This window comes from Numenius arquata, chromosome 23, assembly GCF_964106895.1.
Source record: "Numenius arquata chromosome 23, bNumArq3.hap1.1, whole genome shotgun sequence".
Classification (NCBI taxonomy): Eukaryota; Metazoa; Chordata; class Aves; order Charadriiformes; family Scolopacidae; genus Numenius; species Numenius arquata.
Window position 1 is genome coordinate 7,412,148 of NC_133598.1, and position 18,313 is coordinate 7,430,460.

General features: G+C 49.3%; 2 protein-coding genes across 3 annotated transcripts in view; both read right to left on the reverse strand.

Annotated features, from left to right (window-relative positions):
* Window positions 1-641: 641 nt before the first annotated feature.
* Window positions 642-2,804, reverse strand: KLHL11 (kelch like family member 11). The gene is made up of 2 exons (XM_074162836.1): window positions 2,332-2,804; window positions 642-2,238 (listed from the first exon to the last, which is right to left on the reverse strand). Exons 1-2 carry the CDS (start codon window positions 2,802-2,804, stop codon window positions 642-644), a joined length of 2,070 nt encoding a protein of 689 aa, XP_074018937.1.
* Window positions 2,805-3,768: 964 nt separating this feature from the next.
* ACLY (ATP citrate lyase) overlaps window positions 3,769-18,313 on the reverse strand; it is a 28,132-nt gene continuing 13,587 nt past the window's right edge. The window contains exons 8-29 of one of the 2 annotated variants that reach the window (XM_074162999.1): window positions 16,985-17,103; window positions 16,371-16,507; window positions 15,925-15,986; window positions 15,657-15,774; window positions 15,346-15,500; window positions 14,878-14,968; window positions 14,412-14,441; window positions 12,546-12,687; window positions 10,530-10,698; window positions 9,947-10,051; window positions 9,496-9,692; window positions 9,301-9,382; window positions 8,822-8,932; window positions 8,251-8,378; window positions 7,968-8,061; window positions 7,548-7,702; window positions 6,650-6,800; window positions 5,969-6,112; window positions 5,629-5,742; window positions 5,056-5,138; window positions 4,744-4,820; window positions 3,769-4,623 (exon numbers count right to left, since the gene is read on the reverse strand). In XM_074162999.1, the coding sequence (XP_074019100.1) occupies window positions 4,529-4,623; window positions 4,744-4,820; window positions 5,056-5,138; window positions 5,629-5,742; window positions 5,969-6,112; window positions 6,650-6,800; window positions 7,548-7,702; window positions 7,968-8,061; window positions 8,251-8,378; window positions 8,822-8,932; window positions 9,301-9,382; window positions 9,496-9,692; window positions 9,947-10,051; window positions 10,530-10,698; window positions 12,546-12,687; window positions 14,412-14,441; window positions 14,878-14,968; window positions 15,346-15,500; window positions 15,657-15,774; window positions 15,925-15,986; window positions 16,371-16,507; window positions 16,985-17,103 (2,559 nt within the window). In that variant the 3' untranslated portion in view covers window positions 3,769-4,528. The remainder of the gene's footprint in view (window positions 4,624-4,743; window positions 4,821-5,055; window positions 5,139-5,628; window positions 5,743-5,968; window positions 6,113-6,649; window positions 6,801-7,547; window positions 7,703-7,967; window positions 8,062-8,250; window positions 8,379-8,821; window positions 8,933-9,300; window positions 9,383-9,495; window positions 9,693-9,946; window positions 10,052-10,529; window positions 10,699-12,545; window positions 12,688-14,411; window positions 14,442-14,877; window positions 14,969-15,345; window positions 15,501-15,656; window positions 15,775-15,924; window positions 15,987-16,370; window positions 16,508-16,984; window positions 17,104-18,313) is intronic. The other variant, XM_074163001.1, reaches the window with a different exon arrangement.

Consider the following 18,313-nt stretch of genomic DNA (forward strand, 5'->3'; position numbering starts at 1 on the left):
ACCCATTTATAAACAAACCCCGCAGCCTTTCTAGACCATACAGATACGAAACATTTAATACACATAGAAACATCCTGAAGTAATTTTATAAAGAAAGATTGTGCTTTTGTTTTCAGATATAGTTATAACTATTGCACTTGCCTCCAACTTCGGAGAGCCAAGTACACTAACACCAAATAGATGTGAAGTTTAGTCACTGAGAACCAAAGGAATGTCAATATATAAGTGCAAATAAAACAGGTGCTTTCAAGCACACACAAATGTAACCACTAAATTATTAAGATAAGAGATCTTTGATTTTCAAAATAGAACTGTTAGAGTAACTCTACAGGAATCCTTGAAAACAAAGATCTGAAGAGAGAAATAACAGACTCAATGATCCCGGAGATACTTCACAGCCCGTTACAGGCTACAGCTTTTCCCTGGGCACCATTAAATAACATTGGATTGGATTCACGTAGTTTCCCAATTCCCATTCACCCTCAATTTCTGAGCTTCTTAATTTTCAATACATAAAAGATGCTGGTTTTACACACCAAATCCAATCAAAACCCTCATGTCTTATAAAGACATACTAAGCCTAACAAAATGGTTTAGCACAGTATTTCCCAGATTCCTCGGGAGGAGTGATATTCCAGAAACTAGCACTCAATCTGCGAGCGGGGCATTCTCCGCAAGCTCAGGGAGTGTCGGTGCATTTCCTGCATCTGCCTTTCCTGCATTTGCCTTATTCTATCTTTTTGCCACATCAAGTTTTGTGGCATAGGATATCTCTGTGTTCCCTGCAAGCACCTGAAGGGGATTCTCACATGGCAGGCTGTCGCCCTGCAGCGAGGCTGGGGCATTGGAGGCAAGAGCATCCAGCGCTTTCTCTCAGCGCAGTAACGATAGGCCTCTTTCCTGTATTGCTTGTCAATATCATCGCTGTTCTTCCACCCCCCGATGATGAAAACATCATCTTTATAATAACAAATAGCTGCTCCTTCAATGCTCAGAACCTCTGGGGGCAAGCTTTCCAGTATTTCATCGGAGGCCCTCCCAGAGATCTTTATTTTAGCTTCCTCGTTATCTATGGGGTAACTCTTGGGGCAGCACGATGCTGTATGGTAAAAGTTTGTGTTAGCGACAGACATCTGAAAGGAGCAATAATTATCAATGAGCGGCAGAGACTCCACGTCCTGCCACTGTCTTGTTTCAGCATCGTATCTGATAATAACTGCCCTCAAACCATCTTCGCTATCACTGTCAACTGGGGTACGAGCAGCAACATAAACAAACCGGTCTTCAACAGAAACAGCTTTGACATCACGAAGAATCTTTGGTGCTGACTCCAGATTAAGCCATTTATCTTGCTCGGGATTATAAATGGCCACATCTTTAAAGCCAGGACTGAAATTGCCATGTCCACCAATACTATACAAATTTCCTTTAACTTCAGTAAGGCCAAAAGAATGCTTTCTGGTTATTAGATTTGAAACTTGCTCCCAAATATTCCTGTTAGGATTGTACCTTTCTACAGTCTTGGCAAACCCTGGTTCCATAGAGCCAGCCACATAAACATAAGATTCTGTCACAGCAACCGCGTGCCCATCAAGATGGTTATGTATGTGCGGTAAGTTTACCCACCTATCTTCATCGATGAAATACCCTACACACTCGCTTAAGTAATCTCCTCCCTCCGACACACCACCAATCACCATAATGACGTCCATGTTTTGTCCAAAACGCGGCAACAACGCCACCGGACAAGCGGAATGTTGTAGATTGCCAGACTGCAAGTTCTCAGAGCGCAAGGCGTGACTCTCCACGGCTTCAGACACTAATTTAACACAGGCTTCGTTACTCGACACCAGCCTTTCCGATTTGACGTGGCGAGTAAGGTAAGTGGGTTTCATCTGAGACAATCTAAGCAGTTTAAAGAGGTCTTCAAAGTACCTCTCTCTTTCCTCAGGTTTCTTCTGCACCCACTTCAAAACAGTCTCAAAGAGGATTTCTTCAGAGTCCACCGTGATCTCCGAGTCCGAGAGCCAGTCCCTGATGAGGTGAAAGGGCAGAGTGTAGAACTCCTCATCCTGGATAACTTTGTGGAAGTTCCTCCGGATCATATCCTGAGCTTTGAGGGCCAGCTGATTCAAGGAATACATGTGGGCCAAGCTGTGCACCGCCACGCAGTTGGAGAGGTTGAGCTTCTTCTTCAGAAACTCTCCACAGAACTCTTTTAACCGGGTCAGCAGGAACCTGCAGAACAAACCAACAGGGGTGATGTGGGGGCCCGCTTGCCGCCAGGCCCGGTGGTGGCCGGCCCCCCCCCGGGGCGCGGGCCCCGCTCACCTGTCCGCCATCTCCAGCACCTCGTGGACGTTGCCGGGGCTGACGCGGATGGTGCCGGTGTACATGAAGCCGACGACGGCCTCCACCGTGTCGGGGTCGGGGCCGCCCTCCGAATTCCACTTCTGCAGCTCCACGCGGCCCGAGCGCGACTCCGCGAAGCCCCCCGAGAGCAGCGGCGTGAAGTACTCGGTGGCGGCGGCCAGGACGGAGCGGTGCGCCCGGTACTCGCGGGCCGCCCCGGGCCGCCCGCCCCCGAAGGCCAGAGTGATGTCGCAGTAGAGGCCGTGGCGGCGTTGCTCGTTCTGCCGCCAGGCCAGGTCGGAGCAGTGCGCCGGGCACCCGAACTCCTCCGCCTCCGCCTCCCCGTCCGCCCCGCCGCCGCGCGGGCCCCCGCCCTCCGCCTCCGCCGCCGGGGGGCCGGGGCCCGGCTGCGGCTGAGGGGAGGCCGCGGCCGCCGCCATCTTGTCCGACATGGCGGGGGGCGGCCAACGCGCCTGCGCGCGGGGCGAGCGCCGTGCGCCGCGCTGCCCCCTGGCGGGGAGAGGGCGCCGCCGCCGCCGCCGGTGAAATGGCGGCCGGGACGCCGAGGGGGAGCCGGCACCAGCGCAGCGCGCGGGGCCCCTCGGGCCGGGCCGCCGTCAGCTGGGCGAGCAGGGCTGTGACCGGGGCGAGCGTCCCCCTCGCTCCCCCGGAAGCAGAGGGGGCGTTTGGGCCAGCGCGGCGGCGGGGGGGGGGCCTCGGGCGGTAGGGGGGCAGCCGGTTCCCGCTCCCCGAGGGAGCGAACGCGGAAAACCCGTCAGGCGGGAGCTGTGGGCCTGCCCCGCGGCGGGGCGGAGGCCTGGCCGGTGACAGCGGCCTGGCAGGCAGAGCCCCTCCGCGAGCCGCTCGGGTGGGCTGTGAGGGAAGGGGATGGCGTTGCCAAACCGCTCCGGTACCCGGGGCCGGAGATAACCGGCGTGGTTTTACTCGGAGCCTCGAGAACCCTTCCGATTCTTTTTCTCCCTAACGTCCCTCTGGGGCAGCCCTGCCGGGGAGGGGGTGCACGGGAGGAATTCCCTCACTCCAGCCAAGGTACGCTTTTGTACGCTTTTTTTTTTTTTAAACGTGTGTTCGTTAACTGGAGTGAAGCCAGCTGTCGCTGATTGTTTCAACACTTGCCGTACAACGCAACGCAGCTCCAGCTCCCTCGCTCTTGTATAATGCTATAATCAATTACAGGTAATTACTTCTCTCATTTGCTAAATTTCATCTCGACGCACACGTCACGCGACAGGTTAATCCTGTGTGGTTTTGGGGTTGCGTTTCCCCCCACCCCGGTCTCTTGGATCCACTGGAACACACACCCTGAGGGGAATAACTCCGAGGTTTGAGTTTTGTGAGGCGGCTGCTGCCCAGCCTGTCGCACGTTCCGTCAGACACAACTTGGGACCAACTTGTAGAAGGCAGAAGTGGAAAAAAGAATAAATTAGTAGTGTTTCATTTATTTGAGTCAGGTTTCAATACACAGACAAGTAAGACGCTGAAGTTATTACTGAGATTATTTTTGCATCTGCAGATAATGAGTGACATTCCATATACCAGCAATCTAATAGTAAATGAGAAGTTGTTTGCATAAATACAGACACTGGAATACATGTAGTTTCACAGTTTTAACAGCAGTATGTTACAACTTTACACTTTAAATTACTACACCAGCGTTTGAGTAACATTGGTTATACGTAAGCAGTGGTCCCACTATTCAGGATACAATCAGACTGAAGATGAGAACACAGTAAACAAACTGAAAAACAACAACCAACCAAAAATATAAAGCCCAAGTCATGGCTTACGGGAATGATGGGTTCTTTCCCCTCTATCAGGAAAAGTTACAGCTTGTTACCAACTAATGGAGCTAAACTCCCCTCCCAAAACCCTTAACATCTTTTCTGGAAACAAAATGAAACAAGTAGAAAAAAAAAAAAAAATAAAAGGGGTGAGAGACAGTATTAAATACAGCAGGTAACATATGGAATATCACAAGTTTTGGTTTTTATTAGAGTAAGCTTCTATTCTTATAAAACAGTTGCTTTGCACAGTTTGACCAGGCAGCCCACCGTCAATGTACCAATGGCCTTTCTACATCGCAGTCCCATTTGTGGCTGTCCTGTGCCAGCTTCCGTCTCCTTGAAGGGACGTTCCCAGGCAACGCCGCAGGTTCTCACATAGTCATGTGCTCCGGTAAAACGTAGGATATGTCATCCCATGGGTGGCGGTACAGACCTTGCTTCAACCTCTTCTGATCCAGGTAGTGTCCTAAAACAAAAGTGGTTTGGGTTACAAAGTTTCTGCTCCTCATCTTACTTTCCTAGAAATAAATTAATTAATACAGAAATTAAAGATTTCTGGGAAGGGGCAGAAATATGGCAAACTTACCGATGAATCCCATACTCCTGCCTAGCACAAAGATGCCGTTAAGAGCTCCTATATCAATATATTCATCTGCTTCTTCCCTGCAAGAGAAAAAAATTAATAGTTCATCATGGCGATCTATTTAAGGAACCAATTTTAGAAGGGCTGCGAGTCTGCTCTAGTGCCAGTAGCGACACCAAATTCATGCAAAAGCTTCCTTCCTCCAAGTCCAGGCTACATTTCCCTCACAATGTCCTTTGGAAATCCCAGCCCCACATGAGCTCCCATCACTGTCACAGGACCAGGACCTAAGAGAAGAGCCCAGGACCTACTTACCGCGTGAAGGAGCCGCAGTTCCTGAGTACGTCTACAAAGGCAACTCCAATAAAGCCATCTACATTCAGGATAAGATTTGGTTTCTGCAGGAAATGAAAACACACCCCGATAAAGATGTTAACAGTGGCAAATGGTGTTCACCTGGCAGCTTCCATCCTCAAGGGTAATTTGAGGGTTGCCTGCAATTACAGGCACACAAGCCCAGCATCAGACACCGCTGTTCAGCAACGCGAGTGAGATCCACGCTTAATGCGAACGATGGGAAAGCAGCCCCAAAAAACGGGCCTGCATCTGGTTCAAACCACAGAGATTATCTGGCACAGCACATCAGGTGTGCTACCTCTGCCTCACACTTAGGGAATACAGCGCTGCCAGGTACGCTGCGGACGACACAGATAGTGGGGCTGGGTTTGTTCAGCATTTTCCTGGTGTCCAACAAGTGTCTTCAGCCTTACCAAGCTGTAGTTGGACTTGGCCCAGGAACAATTTATGAAGCATTGCAATTAAAACACAGCATAAACCCCATGTCACTTGTCCCCCAGTAAGAAAAGTGCTCAAGGTTGTGCATTTCACCTTAGAAGTTGTAATTTTTTCTACTTCAAGTGCATAGTCCAGCAGTGGGGTGGCAGGAAAATGCTGCTTCACGTAGTCTTTGAGGATCTGAACTCTCATGTCTGGGTTATTTATCTGCAAGTTAAGAACACGTTACAGTCACTGATGTTGCCCCTTGCACAGGTACTTGCCATAAGCTTTATTATTTGTAGGTTTTGTATTTGTAGGTCCTGAGAATTCGGTCAATTGCTGCCTCTGAAAGTTGCTAATTTTCTTTCCTTTTTCGTTTGTTTTTTTCCCCCTCTCCCTCACCCCTCTAAACAAACAAACCAACCTCCAGTTTGTACTAATGTTTCCTTACCGATTTGACTCGGTGTCCAATGCCCATGATCAGTTTCCCTTCCTTCTTCATCTTATTCACGAACTCCATGGGGATAATCCCACTGTCGAAGGCTTTGCTGAACATTTTAGCTGCAGCATCCAGTGCTCCACCGAACCGGTCACCCTGGGTGCAGCGCACAAAGGGAGTTATAGCAGAGGACCGCACAGTTAAGGTACAAAACAAGATTATCTTCCCCATCCGCCCTGCCTATCCATGTGGCATTGATTAAAATTAAAGTTAGGCAGGTGTCTGAGATAAAGCATCTGTTTATAACTCAAGTGTCAATGTGCAGCCAACGCATCTCCACTGGAGACAGAGCGTGGGGGGGAAATGTAATCTAAAGTCTGTTTTATTCATATTTTTACTTGTCAGTGTTGGAAGAGACTAGGCAACCATACAGGGACAGTTTGGCCTCTACAAAATATTGCTATACTCAAATGAGAGACATCAGCAGAGTCTTGCTTGCTAGAGAAGTGGAGCAGGTTTTAAACCTAGAGCATCAAGGTATTAGAGTTGAATTCAACAGAAATTCAAATTGTGAGTGAACAGGCACAACCCCTCCACGGCTCCGCAGCCAATCTACATCTTAAATTAACAGTAATAAAACCTGGACAGAGCAACGAGTAGCAAAGCTCAATCTTCTGGAGATTCAGTACGTACAATAGTAAGAAGGCCTGAAGTGAGGCTCGAGACGAGGTCTTTTCCAGCCCTTGCGCAGACAATGGTGTTGTGGGCTCCCGACACAGCGGGCCCGTGATCTGCCGTCACCATCAAACACATCTCGATGAACTGGCAGGCGTACCGTGGTAACCTGGGCCGGGAAGAGACCGCAGTCGTGTATTGTAAAGAAAACCGAGTGACGAGGCACTTGGTGTTTACTGGACTGTGATTTCTGGTTTAGGCGTACGCTTGAAAGAAGAGAGAGGGGGAGCTGTAGGGTCACAACACCCAGCAGCGCCTCCCAACATCTTTCCCAGAGATCAGATTTGTGTTGGGTTTTCACAGGAGCCCTTTAGCTCAGAGCTGAGGGTCACTTTGGAGGCTGAGTCCGGCTGATCCGTGAGCTCTGCAGGTCCCTCCGAGAGCCCCGGGGCTGCGCTATGGTTCTGCTCACCCTGTTCTGCTGAGCCAGAGACCGCAGCCAGTGCCAAAATGCCTCTCGTGGAAGCGAGATCAGATGAAGGCAGCAAAATTCTGCCGCTCAGAAGGTTCCCTGCAGGCTGGATAGCAAATGTTTGTATGCTCCCCAGCCTCTCCAGAGTGGAGGTGACAATTAAAATAAGCAAGTAGTCAGAGAGCATGAAACAGGCCTAGAATAGAGAATTTTCCTCAATGCACCACAGAACTTATGGAAAACTTCATCCCAGGACTAAAACATACTGTATGAAGCCTTGAAATGCTGAAGTGGTGTCAGAGGAGGGGATACAGAGATAGCATTTCCAATGAATCTACATCCACAAAGGAACCCTGGAGTTACTTTTGGGCTTAGAAGTCCATTAATAAACAAGCGAAACTTCAAGACAGAGAATTTAGGAGCTTTCACGAAAAGCTGCCTCACCTCCGTTGAAACCAGAGCAGGCCCAGAACCCCTCCAATGCCCATCTCTTCTTTGAAGACCTCAGTGATTGGCATCCCAGCATAGATCAGTTCCTGACCTCTCTCGTCACAGATGCTTGTCATGAAGGAAGCCGGTTTGCGGATCAGACCCAGCTCCTGAAATCACAGTATAAAGATGGGATTTTAAACATTCCTCATCAGAATCAAGGGGCAGTAGGAGGCGGAGCGGACAAACGACAACCCCTTGAGCTTGCCCTCAGAGCGGCTTCCACAGCCTAGAATGTGGGCTCACAAATAACACTATAAAGTACAAGATAAAGCCGCAAGGCAACACCATTATCACCGTAAGTGTCCAGAATCACAGCAAACACCCTGTCTGGTCTCTAAGGAACCAAAAAGCAGGTAAAACGGCACAGCTTACCCTTGCCCAGGAGTAATCCATTGGCACAGTTGGAGGAGGCACTTCCTCAGCTGGTTCAATCACTCTTTTGGCCACAAGATCCTGGTAGACAGACCTAGGGAGAGAATCCATTTATTAACTGAAGTGCTTTTAAGAGAGACAAGCAAGGGAGTCTTAATCTAGACCTTAAAAACCCAGAATGAATAGAAGTTGCTCTCCTGAAGCAGGATTATATTCCTTTCTCAGGCTAGAATCAGTGCCCTAACAGTCTTTTGTCCCCTGCTGCAGGTCCCTGTTGACTTACTGAATGACCTCTCCCAGCTCATCAAAACTCCGGGGAACAAACACACCCGCTTCCTTCAAGGCTTGATTCTTCGCAACAGCGGTTTCAGAGGCCTGGTTGGCACAAGCTCCTGCATGGCCAAACTGCACCTAAAACAAGAGGAGAGAGAGCAGTGAGGAACACAAGCTGTTCAGCTGCAGAGAGTAAAGCAGAATAAAGAACTGACTGGGAAACTGGTGACAGAGGAATAGCAGTGACTGCACATCTGCCTTCTCATTTGGGCTCACAGAACTCTTGGTTGCAACTGCAGTCAGCACTGCAGGGCATTTGCTGATCTGGAATCACCCCAGGTTCTCCCACTGACGTTCTGCCTCCCTGAATTCCCCAACTCTCCAGAGCTGTTTAATGTGCACCTTCCCCATTCCCACTCCAGAAGCAGGAATCTGTTGCATTCCCTAGGATCTCTGGGCTCCCTTTACAAATGTGCAGAATCCCTTAGAAATTGCCAGTGGCAGGCTACAGAAGTTGGCTTTTTTCTTCCTGTCGTGAATATATACTTATTTCATGCATTTTCCCCCATTTTTGCACATACCTCTGACGAGAACATGGTGGCACAAGTCCCAATACACCAGCACACCACTGGCTTGGTGATACGACCTTCTTTAATACCCCTGCAGATCTTGTACTCTTCTGTGCCTCCAATCTGCAGAAAGAGAGCTGAACTGTTCAACACTTTCCACTTTTGTAGAAATGGGCCCCGAGATGCACATGGAAGCATTACATGGAGGATTTCCCCCTCCTTTTTCATTGAGCAACAGCTGAAGTCTCAGAACAAAGCCTCCTTGTTTGATTATTTTTTAAGGTAGAGGAGACTACACGTCTGTGGAATACACTCCGTTGTTTTTTTTTTTGATTAAAGAAACATGAAATAAAAATCCAGACATTCAAGCGTCAGATATTCATGCTGTTCTGATCTGTAGCTGTTATGTAGCATCCTTGCAGCCAGGTCAGATACCCCCAAAACAACACACTCGGGTGTTTCTCAGACAGGAGGGAGCTGGTCTCACTCACCTCTCCAAGTACTACGATCATTTTCACTCCTGGAGTATCCTGGTAACGCAAGACATGATCCATAAAAGTTGAACCAGGGTATCTGGGTAGAATACAGGGAAAATGGTAGAAGTTGAATTAGTTTCATAAACTTTTCTGAAAGAAGAAAAACTGACAGCAAAAAGCGGTGTCTTTGTTGAAGAGGCGGACTCGTACCTGTCTCCTCCAATGGCCACCCCTTCATAGACCCCGTCAGTGGTTCGGGAGATGATGTTGTTGAGCTCATTGGACATTCCTCCGGACCGTGAGACATAAGCCACACTGCCGGGACGGTACAGTTTCGATGCTAAAATATTATCCAGCATCCCTCCTGTGTTGCCTATTTTAAAGCAGCCTGGTTTGATCCCACCAACCTACAAGAAAATTAGGGAAAGATGTAAAGCCCTTTAAAACATACACGGCACTTAGGAGCATTGCTGTAAGGCAGTCTCCTCAGTATTTACACAAACAATGGAGGACAGTAATGTGACCTTAAAATGAGAAACTAAGGTGGACTTTATATGACTAAAGAGAGAATGGATTGTAGGATATACTTTATCCTTCAGAGAAAGCCGATCTGAAGATTAAAACAGATGGACAAGAGGAGAAGGTGGTCACCAGTTCTTACAGTTGCAGGCCCGATGATAGTGACTCCTTTTTTATCCGCGGTCTTGATCAGTTTGCGCGTCAGGGCCTCTGGAATGCCCTCGGCAATGATGGCAATGGTGCGGATCTGCAGGAAGACAAGACAAACAATTAGTACCCCCCAGTGTTTCCCCCTAATGAACTCTGCAGGGCAGAGAAGGCAAAAAGCTGTTCAAGGTGCGATATGCCTGGTCGGCCCTCTGGGAGCTCATGCTGTGCCACAGATCCACAGTCTACTGGGATCTTCACAGCAGTCTCAGTGCACTCTTCAGAGAAGTTTCTGCCCCCCTTGCACACTAGAGCAGCACTGTCTCCATCCTCAAGTAATCGCTCCTAACAGAGAGGTGCCGAGTTCCTCTTACAAAAATTACAAGTCCGGCACTAGAATTTGCTGTGCGATTCCAGTATCCTCCTTAGAGTTTAGAAGGAGTTAGAACTGAGGTGTTTATCTGTTAAGCTAGGAGACCAAGCCAATTTGCCAATGCCATCATGGTTTAAGAGACACTGATACCCTGCTGACAAGATCTTCCTTCTTTTCTTGGGCGGCTTCTAGGTCCCTCACTCACCTGTGGATAATTCATGGTTTCAACGGTGCTGTCATAAGCAGAGCGCAGAGACGCGAAGTTGATGAGAACATCCACCTCTGGGTGCTTCCTCATGGCATCTGCCATGTTCTTGTAGACTGGGATCAGGATTTCCTTGTGGCCCCAGTAGAACTTCTGCCTGTGGTCACCACTATGGAGGAGAAGAGGAAAGAGCCCTGACCCTTAAGGCTACTGGGAAGACGAAGGGGTACAGCGCATGCAGACAGAGGAGTTTACACACCCCAGTTCTCAGACACCAAGACTGACTGTGAGGCTCACCAGCGGGTGAGCGCACACGGGGAGGGACCCATACTAACAGCAGGAGGTTCTTCAGAGAATAGAACAGAGCAGCATATGGAAGGAGACGGGCTAATGGGGACAGAGGCATCCAGCAAGATGAATAAGCTCTCCCAGTGAAGTTACCAGAGCCTCAATTCTACTCCAAGCTGGAAGACAGAATGAGGCACAGAAAGAGTAATGAATGAGGTGCATGCAAAGCTGCGTTACTGGGCTGGAACAAATACCAGACTCGGGGAATGGGAAACCGGTATCTGCGGTGAATAGTCAGGACAGCAACGTGAGGGCCGGGCGACTTCCTATCCTGCTACAGCCAGACCCTGCCCACCCTGTCCCACACGCTGCGGGAGACGTGCCTGGGGAAGTCTCACTGTAGCTGTTGTCTTTTATATTCAGTAGATGCTCCAACTGGAACGTCACTGATGTCTACACTGCTCAACCACTTAAGAGTCGGGAGATACTGGCTGTTCCCGTGGTACTTTTGTAACGGAACATTCCAGGTTTTGCCAGCCTGGCTTCCTCCAAAAGGTCAAGCAGAATCAGGTAATTAAAGGCAGCCTTAAAACTTTTAATCCCTATTGCTTTTTCTTCATTAAACAACTGCAACACTGCAAGGGGCTGCCACTCGTCTGTCGATGTGACTGTGCCTGCACTCGGTTTTAGTGCCCTGAGGTTTGCTCTCGCTGAGAGGGCATTACAGAGCTGCAATTATCATCAGAGCTGCAGACTAATAATTGTCAAGAGGCAAAATTCTCTGCAGGACGGAGGTTGATTAGACATCAGCTATCCAGGATGTCTGTAAATACCACAGAAATTAATCAGGCCGCCTCCCTTCGTACAGGCTCCCATCCCTCTGTCTCAGCAGCAGACCAGGCAGACCCTCCTCCTCGCTACCTGCCCTGTGTGACAGGGACCCCCCCACACTCATGGGGTGCGGTGACAGAACAGCTCATGCACCGCTGTGCTCTGGGGGTTCCTCCCGGCGGCAACTGGAAAGGCCCAATGGCCCCTCCCAGCCCCGTTAGCTGTGGGGACAAGGTAAGAGAGGGCAAATACCACAAGAGAGCTCTGTCCCACCGAGGGATCCGCACATTTCCTGCCTGCTAAGAAACAACCGCGACTATAGGAAAGAGCATGAACAAGATGAACAGGATTTTATTTTTATAAAATGTTGTTTGGCTGTGTGACAGACAGACAGACTGCTTTAGCCTATTAGCAGAGCTGCTCCGATTCTGGCTAATATTTGGAGGTGACAATTCCAGCTGCTACAGGCACAAATCAAGATGTCTCAGACAAACACACAGCAAACAGCAGATGAGTGGCAGAAGCCTCAAGTAGCCTTTACTGCCTCTGCCAAGCCAGTGGGCTTTTGAAGCCCAACTGACCCAACTGGTCATACCTTCCTTACTGGCCAAGTGGAAGAACAGAATTTGGACACCCTTTGAAAGGCCATGAAGTGGGACTTGAATTACGTGGCAAACATGAAGCTGCTTTGACGGAGCAGCCTGAAATCAGTGGTTGAGGGAAGCAGGAAGCAAATCTGCAGAGCCAACCGGCCGGTGGAAGGGAGCACAGGAGAAGGTGTTAAAGCAGAGATGTCGAGTGGGGCAGAGCTACGCTACAGAGCGGCAGGGGCTGGAAGAGGAGGAAGCTAACAGAAGAAGTGCTCAGAAAAATAACGCACTCACACAGGCTACTTACGTGAACGGATAAACCATGGCGGCCACCGAAGGTTCATCCCGGGAGCAAATATAATCAAAGTCCAGCATTCCTTGCACAGCCCGTGTCTGCATCCCCCAAATGATAGCTTTGGTGTGGCGGCTGAACAGAGTTGTAGCCTTACCTGAAAAAAACAAAACACATTCAAAACGCACATCTGTGCAAGACAAAAGCTGCAACTTTGCCAAATGTCTGCTCAAAGTCTCCCAGACGAGCATATTCTCCTCCCTCCAGACCGAACCCAGCAGGTGACCTGCAGGATGCAGTAGCCACACTGTCCAAATCATGGAAGAAACTGCAGATGAAGCAGCATCCCCCTTCCCAGCATCCTGAACACAACAGCCAGGTTTTGGGCTTCACAAAATGAGCTAGTGCTTAACCCTGGGGGGAGCTGGTGGAGGAGAGGTACGTGAAAACTTGTCTCTTCCTCCTCTCACATGGACCATTCACGTTCCTCGCAGATAGTTTTATTCTGCAAAGCTGAAGAGGAAGAAAACTTTGAATTTTACTTGTTTATTTGCATATGGCCTACAGTCTGGGGGAACCACAGGAGGTTTGTCTCCTGTGTTTGCCAGGGCACCACAGTAGGACAATAGGAAATAAAAAGAAAAGCAGGAAATGGAGGGGACAAAGAAAGCAAAGGAGCTCTACGCACTCAGCTTCTGTTTTCAGGTTTATTTGATGACCAGAATCCAACACAAACCTGATGGCTCCAAGAATTTATATATGGCCCAAAACATGGCTTCGGGGAACAGAGTCACAGGAAAGGCAGCAGTTCAGCTAGTGAGGATGGAGCGTTTGCTTAAAGTGTATCCACACCACTTGTCACAGCAAAACCCCAAGCTCCTCCCTTTGACTCCATGCAGAGTTCATTTTAAAACTCTTAAGAACTCAGAGCCGATCCAACTGTTGATGCCAACTCCACCTACCGCTAATTTCTCTTTGGCTTTGAATCAAAGGTGAACGGCATTAGGGATTAAACAGGATACTGTTCTTCTGGCTTTAACAAGGAATCAGTCGCTGTTCTCCAGCCCTGCATGTTCACAGCTTAGATGCACTGCCTCATGACTTGTTATGAGGAAACTGCCCACACTGAACAATCCCGTTTATCTTGCAGGTGCCTGCGAGGAGGTAGTATCAGTGCTCACAGAAACAGGAAAATGCAGGCCCAGAAAGGTGATGCCATTTGTCTGAGACCGCACGAGGAAGAATCTGAAAGTTCCCCTTCTAGTGCCCCTCGTCTTACAATACAGGAGATGGCTTGAAACTCTGCTTTGACCCTGATTCAGCAGCTTGTTCTCATCCAACAGAGCTCAAGAGAGTCCTTAAAGTCCCCGTAACTCCACTGAGCACAAGCTTTAATGGTTTGCTGAACTGATAAGGCAACAAGAACGTTTAGTTCATTCGGTGACTTTTCTGTGCCCTTCAAGGCTCATAAGCACAGCACCTGCACTGTTTTTGTTTCCCTTTGAAACAAAATGCCAGTTATTAGGCACGGTTAGTGATTCCTTCTTCATGAAAGCAACGAGAACAGAGCTTTTCCACAATATGCCTATGTCTGTTTTTATCTAAAATGACTGTGGGGGGAAGGGAAGAAAAATTAAAGTTTGTTTGAGATCTGTCCCTGCCTCCCCCAGAAACAGTAAGGTGTTGTGCAAAGGAGCGTGTGATCTGCAATTGAAAAAACAGATGAAGAGTTCATACGGTGATAGCTAAATATGCTGGGCAGGAGGGAAGGACCAGACAACACTGCAAACTTTTGGAGAGAAAACACAGCAACAAAACCAAGAACTAAAAAGTCAGCTGCCATCGAGGCCAGGCACATTCAGCTCGTCACACGTGTCCTACCTGAACCAGGGCTCGAAGCCGGGACTGAATCTGTTAAAGAGAGAATCACTCATGCAACAACTTGACAGTCGGCTGCTGTCGTCCCCACAGCAGGGGGTGCTGCTGCTCCCTCCTCCCCACAGCACTCGGGCTTCGGGGGTTTGCTTTTGTTAAAAAAAACAAGTGAACTGGAGCACTCTCCACTGCGCTTCCTCCCCAGGTACCTGGACATCAAGTTTTGCATTTTGCCAACTAGAAACTGCAGAGTGTTCAAAGGAACATCTCAGGTAAAGCAACTCTGACTCGTCCTGTGTATGAGCGAATAGCACGTGACAACATTCTAAAAGCACTTAACTAATTTCAGAACAAAGGCAGGTACAACAAAATTGCTTCCCTTTATAGCCAGAAAAAAGCATTAGTCCAGCCCACGTTCTGTCTTTGGGAACAGAAGAGAATTGCTAGCGATTGTTTCCAATGCAGGGCTTACCAAGAGGGGCTGTTGGTTTTGCCTTCTTGGCTGGAGCAATGTCATCTGGTTTGGACTCAGAGAAGGAGGCCGTTCTGCTCGGTGCCGGAGTCTGAAAGAGAAGCCGAGTCAGTGAGGGTCAGCGTGCCAGGTAGGGCCTGGAGCGAGTAGGACGAGACCTTGGCTCTGCTAGTCTATAAAGAAAACCAAAGAAAGTTGATTTTGAGATAGGACCATTTCGGTCAAGTGAGAGAAACCTCCTGAAAGACCAAGTTCTCAGTAGATGCAAGAGTCACCTCGTTGGTCTTGAAGGGTCACGTTTTCTGCACGAGTGAGGTGGGCATTGGGAGGGCCCCTCCTGATAACCCACGCAGGCAGAGGAACTTCAGTTTTCCGAAACTAAGCAGTTTTGCAGAAGTACAATGGTGGCCAAGATCTGTTCCTGGGAGGTTCACCAGGGGAAGGTGCCTGCAGGGGGGAAGGACTCACCGAGGGGCTGCCGCTGGCGTTGAGCAGGAAGTTGGCGGTGTGGGCTGCGGCCGGCGGCTGGTTGGGGATCGGCCGGTGGCCAAGCGCCATCCCCACAATCGCAGTCATGTGCGTCTCCGTGCCGAAGACATGGATGGGGATCCCAGTGGTCTTCCCTGTGCGTGCACACAAGAACAGTCAGCCTCGGGGGGGGAAAGGAACAAGCTGAGCTTCTGCCAGAGTGGAGCACTGGGCCCTGAAAAGGCTCAGCAGAAAGCAGGGGGAAGAAAGAGGATGCGAGAACAAAACTGAAGGAAATGTTTGGTGCTTACCAACTTCTCCCATGACACGTAAACCTTCCTGGTAGTTCGGGCCTCCTCTTCGCACAAAGATCCTCACCTCATGCTCCTTCAGGGGGCCTTGGTAATCCTTGATCGCTCTCACGATGCCCTGGAAGAAGCACCCGGGACAGGTGAGCTGGGCAGCCCCGTCCCATCACCTTGGGGACTCCTGGAAGAGACACCCCATCAGCGCCAGCACAGCCCCGAGCCGGGGGTGGTGACTGTGGGTGTTCCCTGATACTTCTGAAGAGTCACTTACTTTAAAGGTGGCTGCTACATTGGTGAAGTTTGCAATGCTGCCTCCGATGATCAGGATTTTACCTGAGGGAAGAAACAACGCATAAATAAAACTGTTTCAAGAGCACAGGGTACTGTAAGATCATGAAGCAGTTTAGGACATGAAGTGAAACAACGCTGCAGCTCAGACTCGCCAGCAGTTTGCAATAAGTTGTGTTTAGCAGAGCCTGGGAGATAAGAGCTTTGCATTAAGCAAGAATTTTTCTGATAAGAATCTCAAACCACATTCGCTCCTGTCTCTGAAGCAAGAGCTGACAGAAATCCATCGCTATTTCACTTGGAAGGCAGCAGCACGTTGAAGGCTCTGCCAGGGAGGTCTAAGCACAGTAACAGCCCAGATTTACTCAGATTTTTCCCCACATGCAGCTTCACAGCTGAGAAGCTTTGAAACCCCAGCGAGTCCCTTACCTTCAGGGTGCTTCTCTCGTGTCATGAGGGAGAGGATGGTCTTAGCGTAGTCGTAGGTCTGCTGCTCGCTCGGGGCTCCCGAGTACTCCCCATAGTTAGCCAGTTCATTCACGCCCCCCAAGTCACAGATAGTGTCACTGTGAAAAAAAAAAGTTATTTTAGAGATTAGTTACAACTTTTGAGTCACTATAAAGGTCTTAATAAAGCATTCCAAGTTCTTGTGAGTGTGACAGAGAGAGCATGCTGCCTCCCGAAAACAAAGCTGCTCTCCCCTTGTGCCAGTTATGATTAAACTCATTATACTCCCCAGATATGATGGGAACTCAGTGACTGCCCCAGCCAGGATGTTACCAGAAACAGCTTCCAGCCACCTCATGCCATCTTTTTGACTTGGAAATGAACATCTCAGCCTCCCAGAATTAAACTATCTCTAAGGACACTACGTTCCATATCTCGGCAAGAAACCTGCGCAGCATCTTTGTTCTGAAGAGGTCCCGAGCAGTCACGGTGTGGGAAAGGTTGCTTTAGAGAAGTCTCCTTTCCAGAGGCTGCATCAATTACCTTTTTCCAGCACTCTTAATTCTACCCCCCTCTGGAAACCCTGTTCCTGTTACCTGTAGACCACAGAGGCGCCGCCACCAGCCACCATGGTCCAGATCCTGCCTTTGGGGTTGAGAATAGTGAGTTTCAAGCTGGCTCCGCTCTTGGCGTCCAGATCAGCAATGTAGGCTTCCTGCAGAGAGAGCAGCACACGCGTTAGCTTTCTTCTGCGGGTCCCTTTTCCGAAGCAGGGGGTCGCAGTGCTGAGGCCGTTTGGACCCGCAGATCTCCCACGCCTCCTCTCAGCTGCAGCTGAGGGAGAGCAGAACCGCAATCACCATTTCTGTAAGGGACACAGCCCCTCGGGGCCAGGACTGATGTGCTACATGTTCTCCAAGAGAACGCGCTGGAATTGGCCTGGATAGAGACAGCTTGTGCCGTTCTCTGTAACAAATTCAAAGGGGATCAGCCTGAGCATACGCTCAAATTTTGATTTGTGTTTGGAAAAAAGTCACAGCCTCCAAAATCTATTGTGTAGATAAGGTCTGTGGCTTGTCTCTTGCTTGTCCCGAGTGAAGTCACAAGTCATTGCTGTACATAAATTTGATATTACTTCATTTGCAGAGTGCAGATCCAGAAGCAGATTTTTCCTGTTTGCACATGAAAAGCTTTGGAAGCGCAGCCGCTGGTGGCTGTTTCACCGAGCTGTACCCCACCGGCCCCTCCTTCTCCCCTCTACTCAAACAGCCCTGGGGAGCTCCAGCTTTCACGCTTCCACTTATGACAGTCACAGAATGAAACGCCTCTGAACTGAAGTCTCCTTCTGACCTTGTCTACAGACTGAGACCGGAGGAAATTTCAAACTCATCACACCTGTGGCTACACCTTCCCCGGCTGTGCTGCAGCCGAGGACGCAATCACCGAGAGCTGTGATCTGGCTCGATGGGGTGTTCCTGTATCCCCGTGTGCTGCCTGTTGAGGAGCACTTCACTGGGAGTTCATTAACATCCTCGGCAAAGGCACTGCCGTAATGACCTTCCCAGTGACTTCCAGAGGGATGATTCAGAGACAAAAACTGAACTAATCCTTTTAAGAGCAAATTGAGTTAAGTGTTGGCATCCAGCAAGCTACGCGGAGAGAAACAGCTAAATGGATTTCCTGGCCATGTTACAAAAACCTTCCCCAACTGAAGCATAATTATAATTATTAAAATGAAAAAGTCAGGACATAAATCCTTCTGGAGATGGCAGAATAATCACCTGAAATACGTAACAGAACAACTGAGGAGAGAGCTCTACTTCAAGGGGTTTTGAGGCTGCTGGGACACTGTGTACGGAGCAGTGTTTGTGCAACCAGCAGCACAGACCCTGGGCACTCGGAGAGGAAACAGGCATTTCTAACCA

Excerpts from the sequence above, each read along its gene's own strand:
- KLHL11 (XM_074162836.1), bottom strand. The coding sequence starts at position 2,804 with ATGTCGGACAAGATGGCGGCGGCCGCGGCCTCCCCTCAGCCGCAGCCG. Across the intron at positions 2,239-2,331 it reads GTGCTGGAGATGGCGGACAG|GTTCCTGCTGACCCGGTTAA; the intron begins GTGAGCGGGGCC and ends TTTGTTCTGCAG.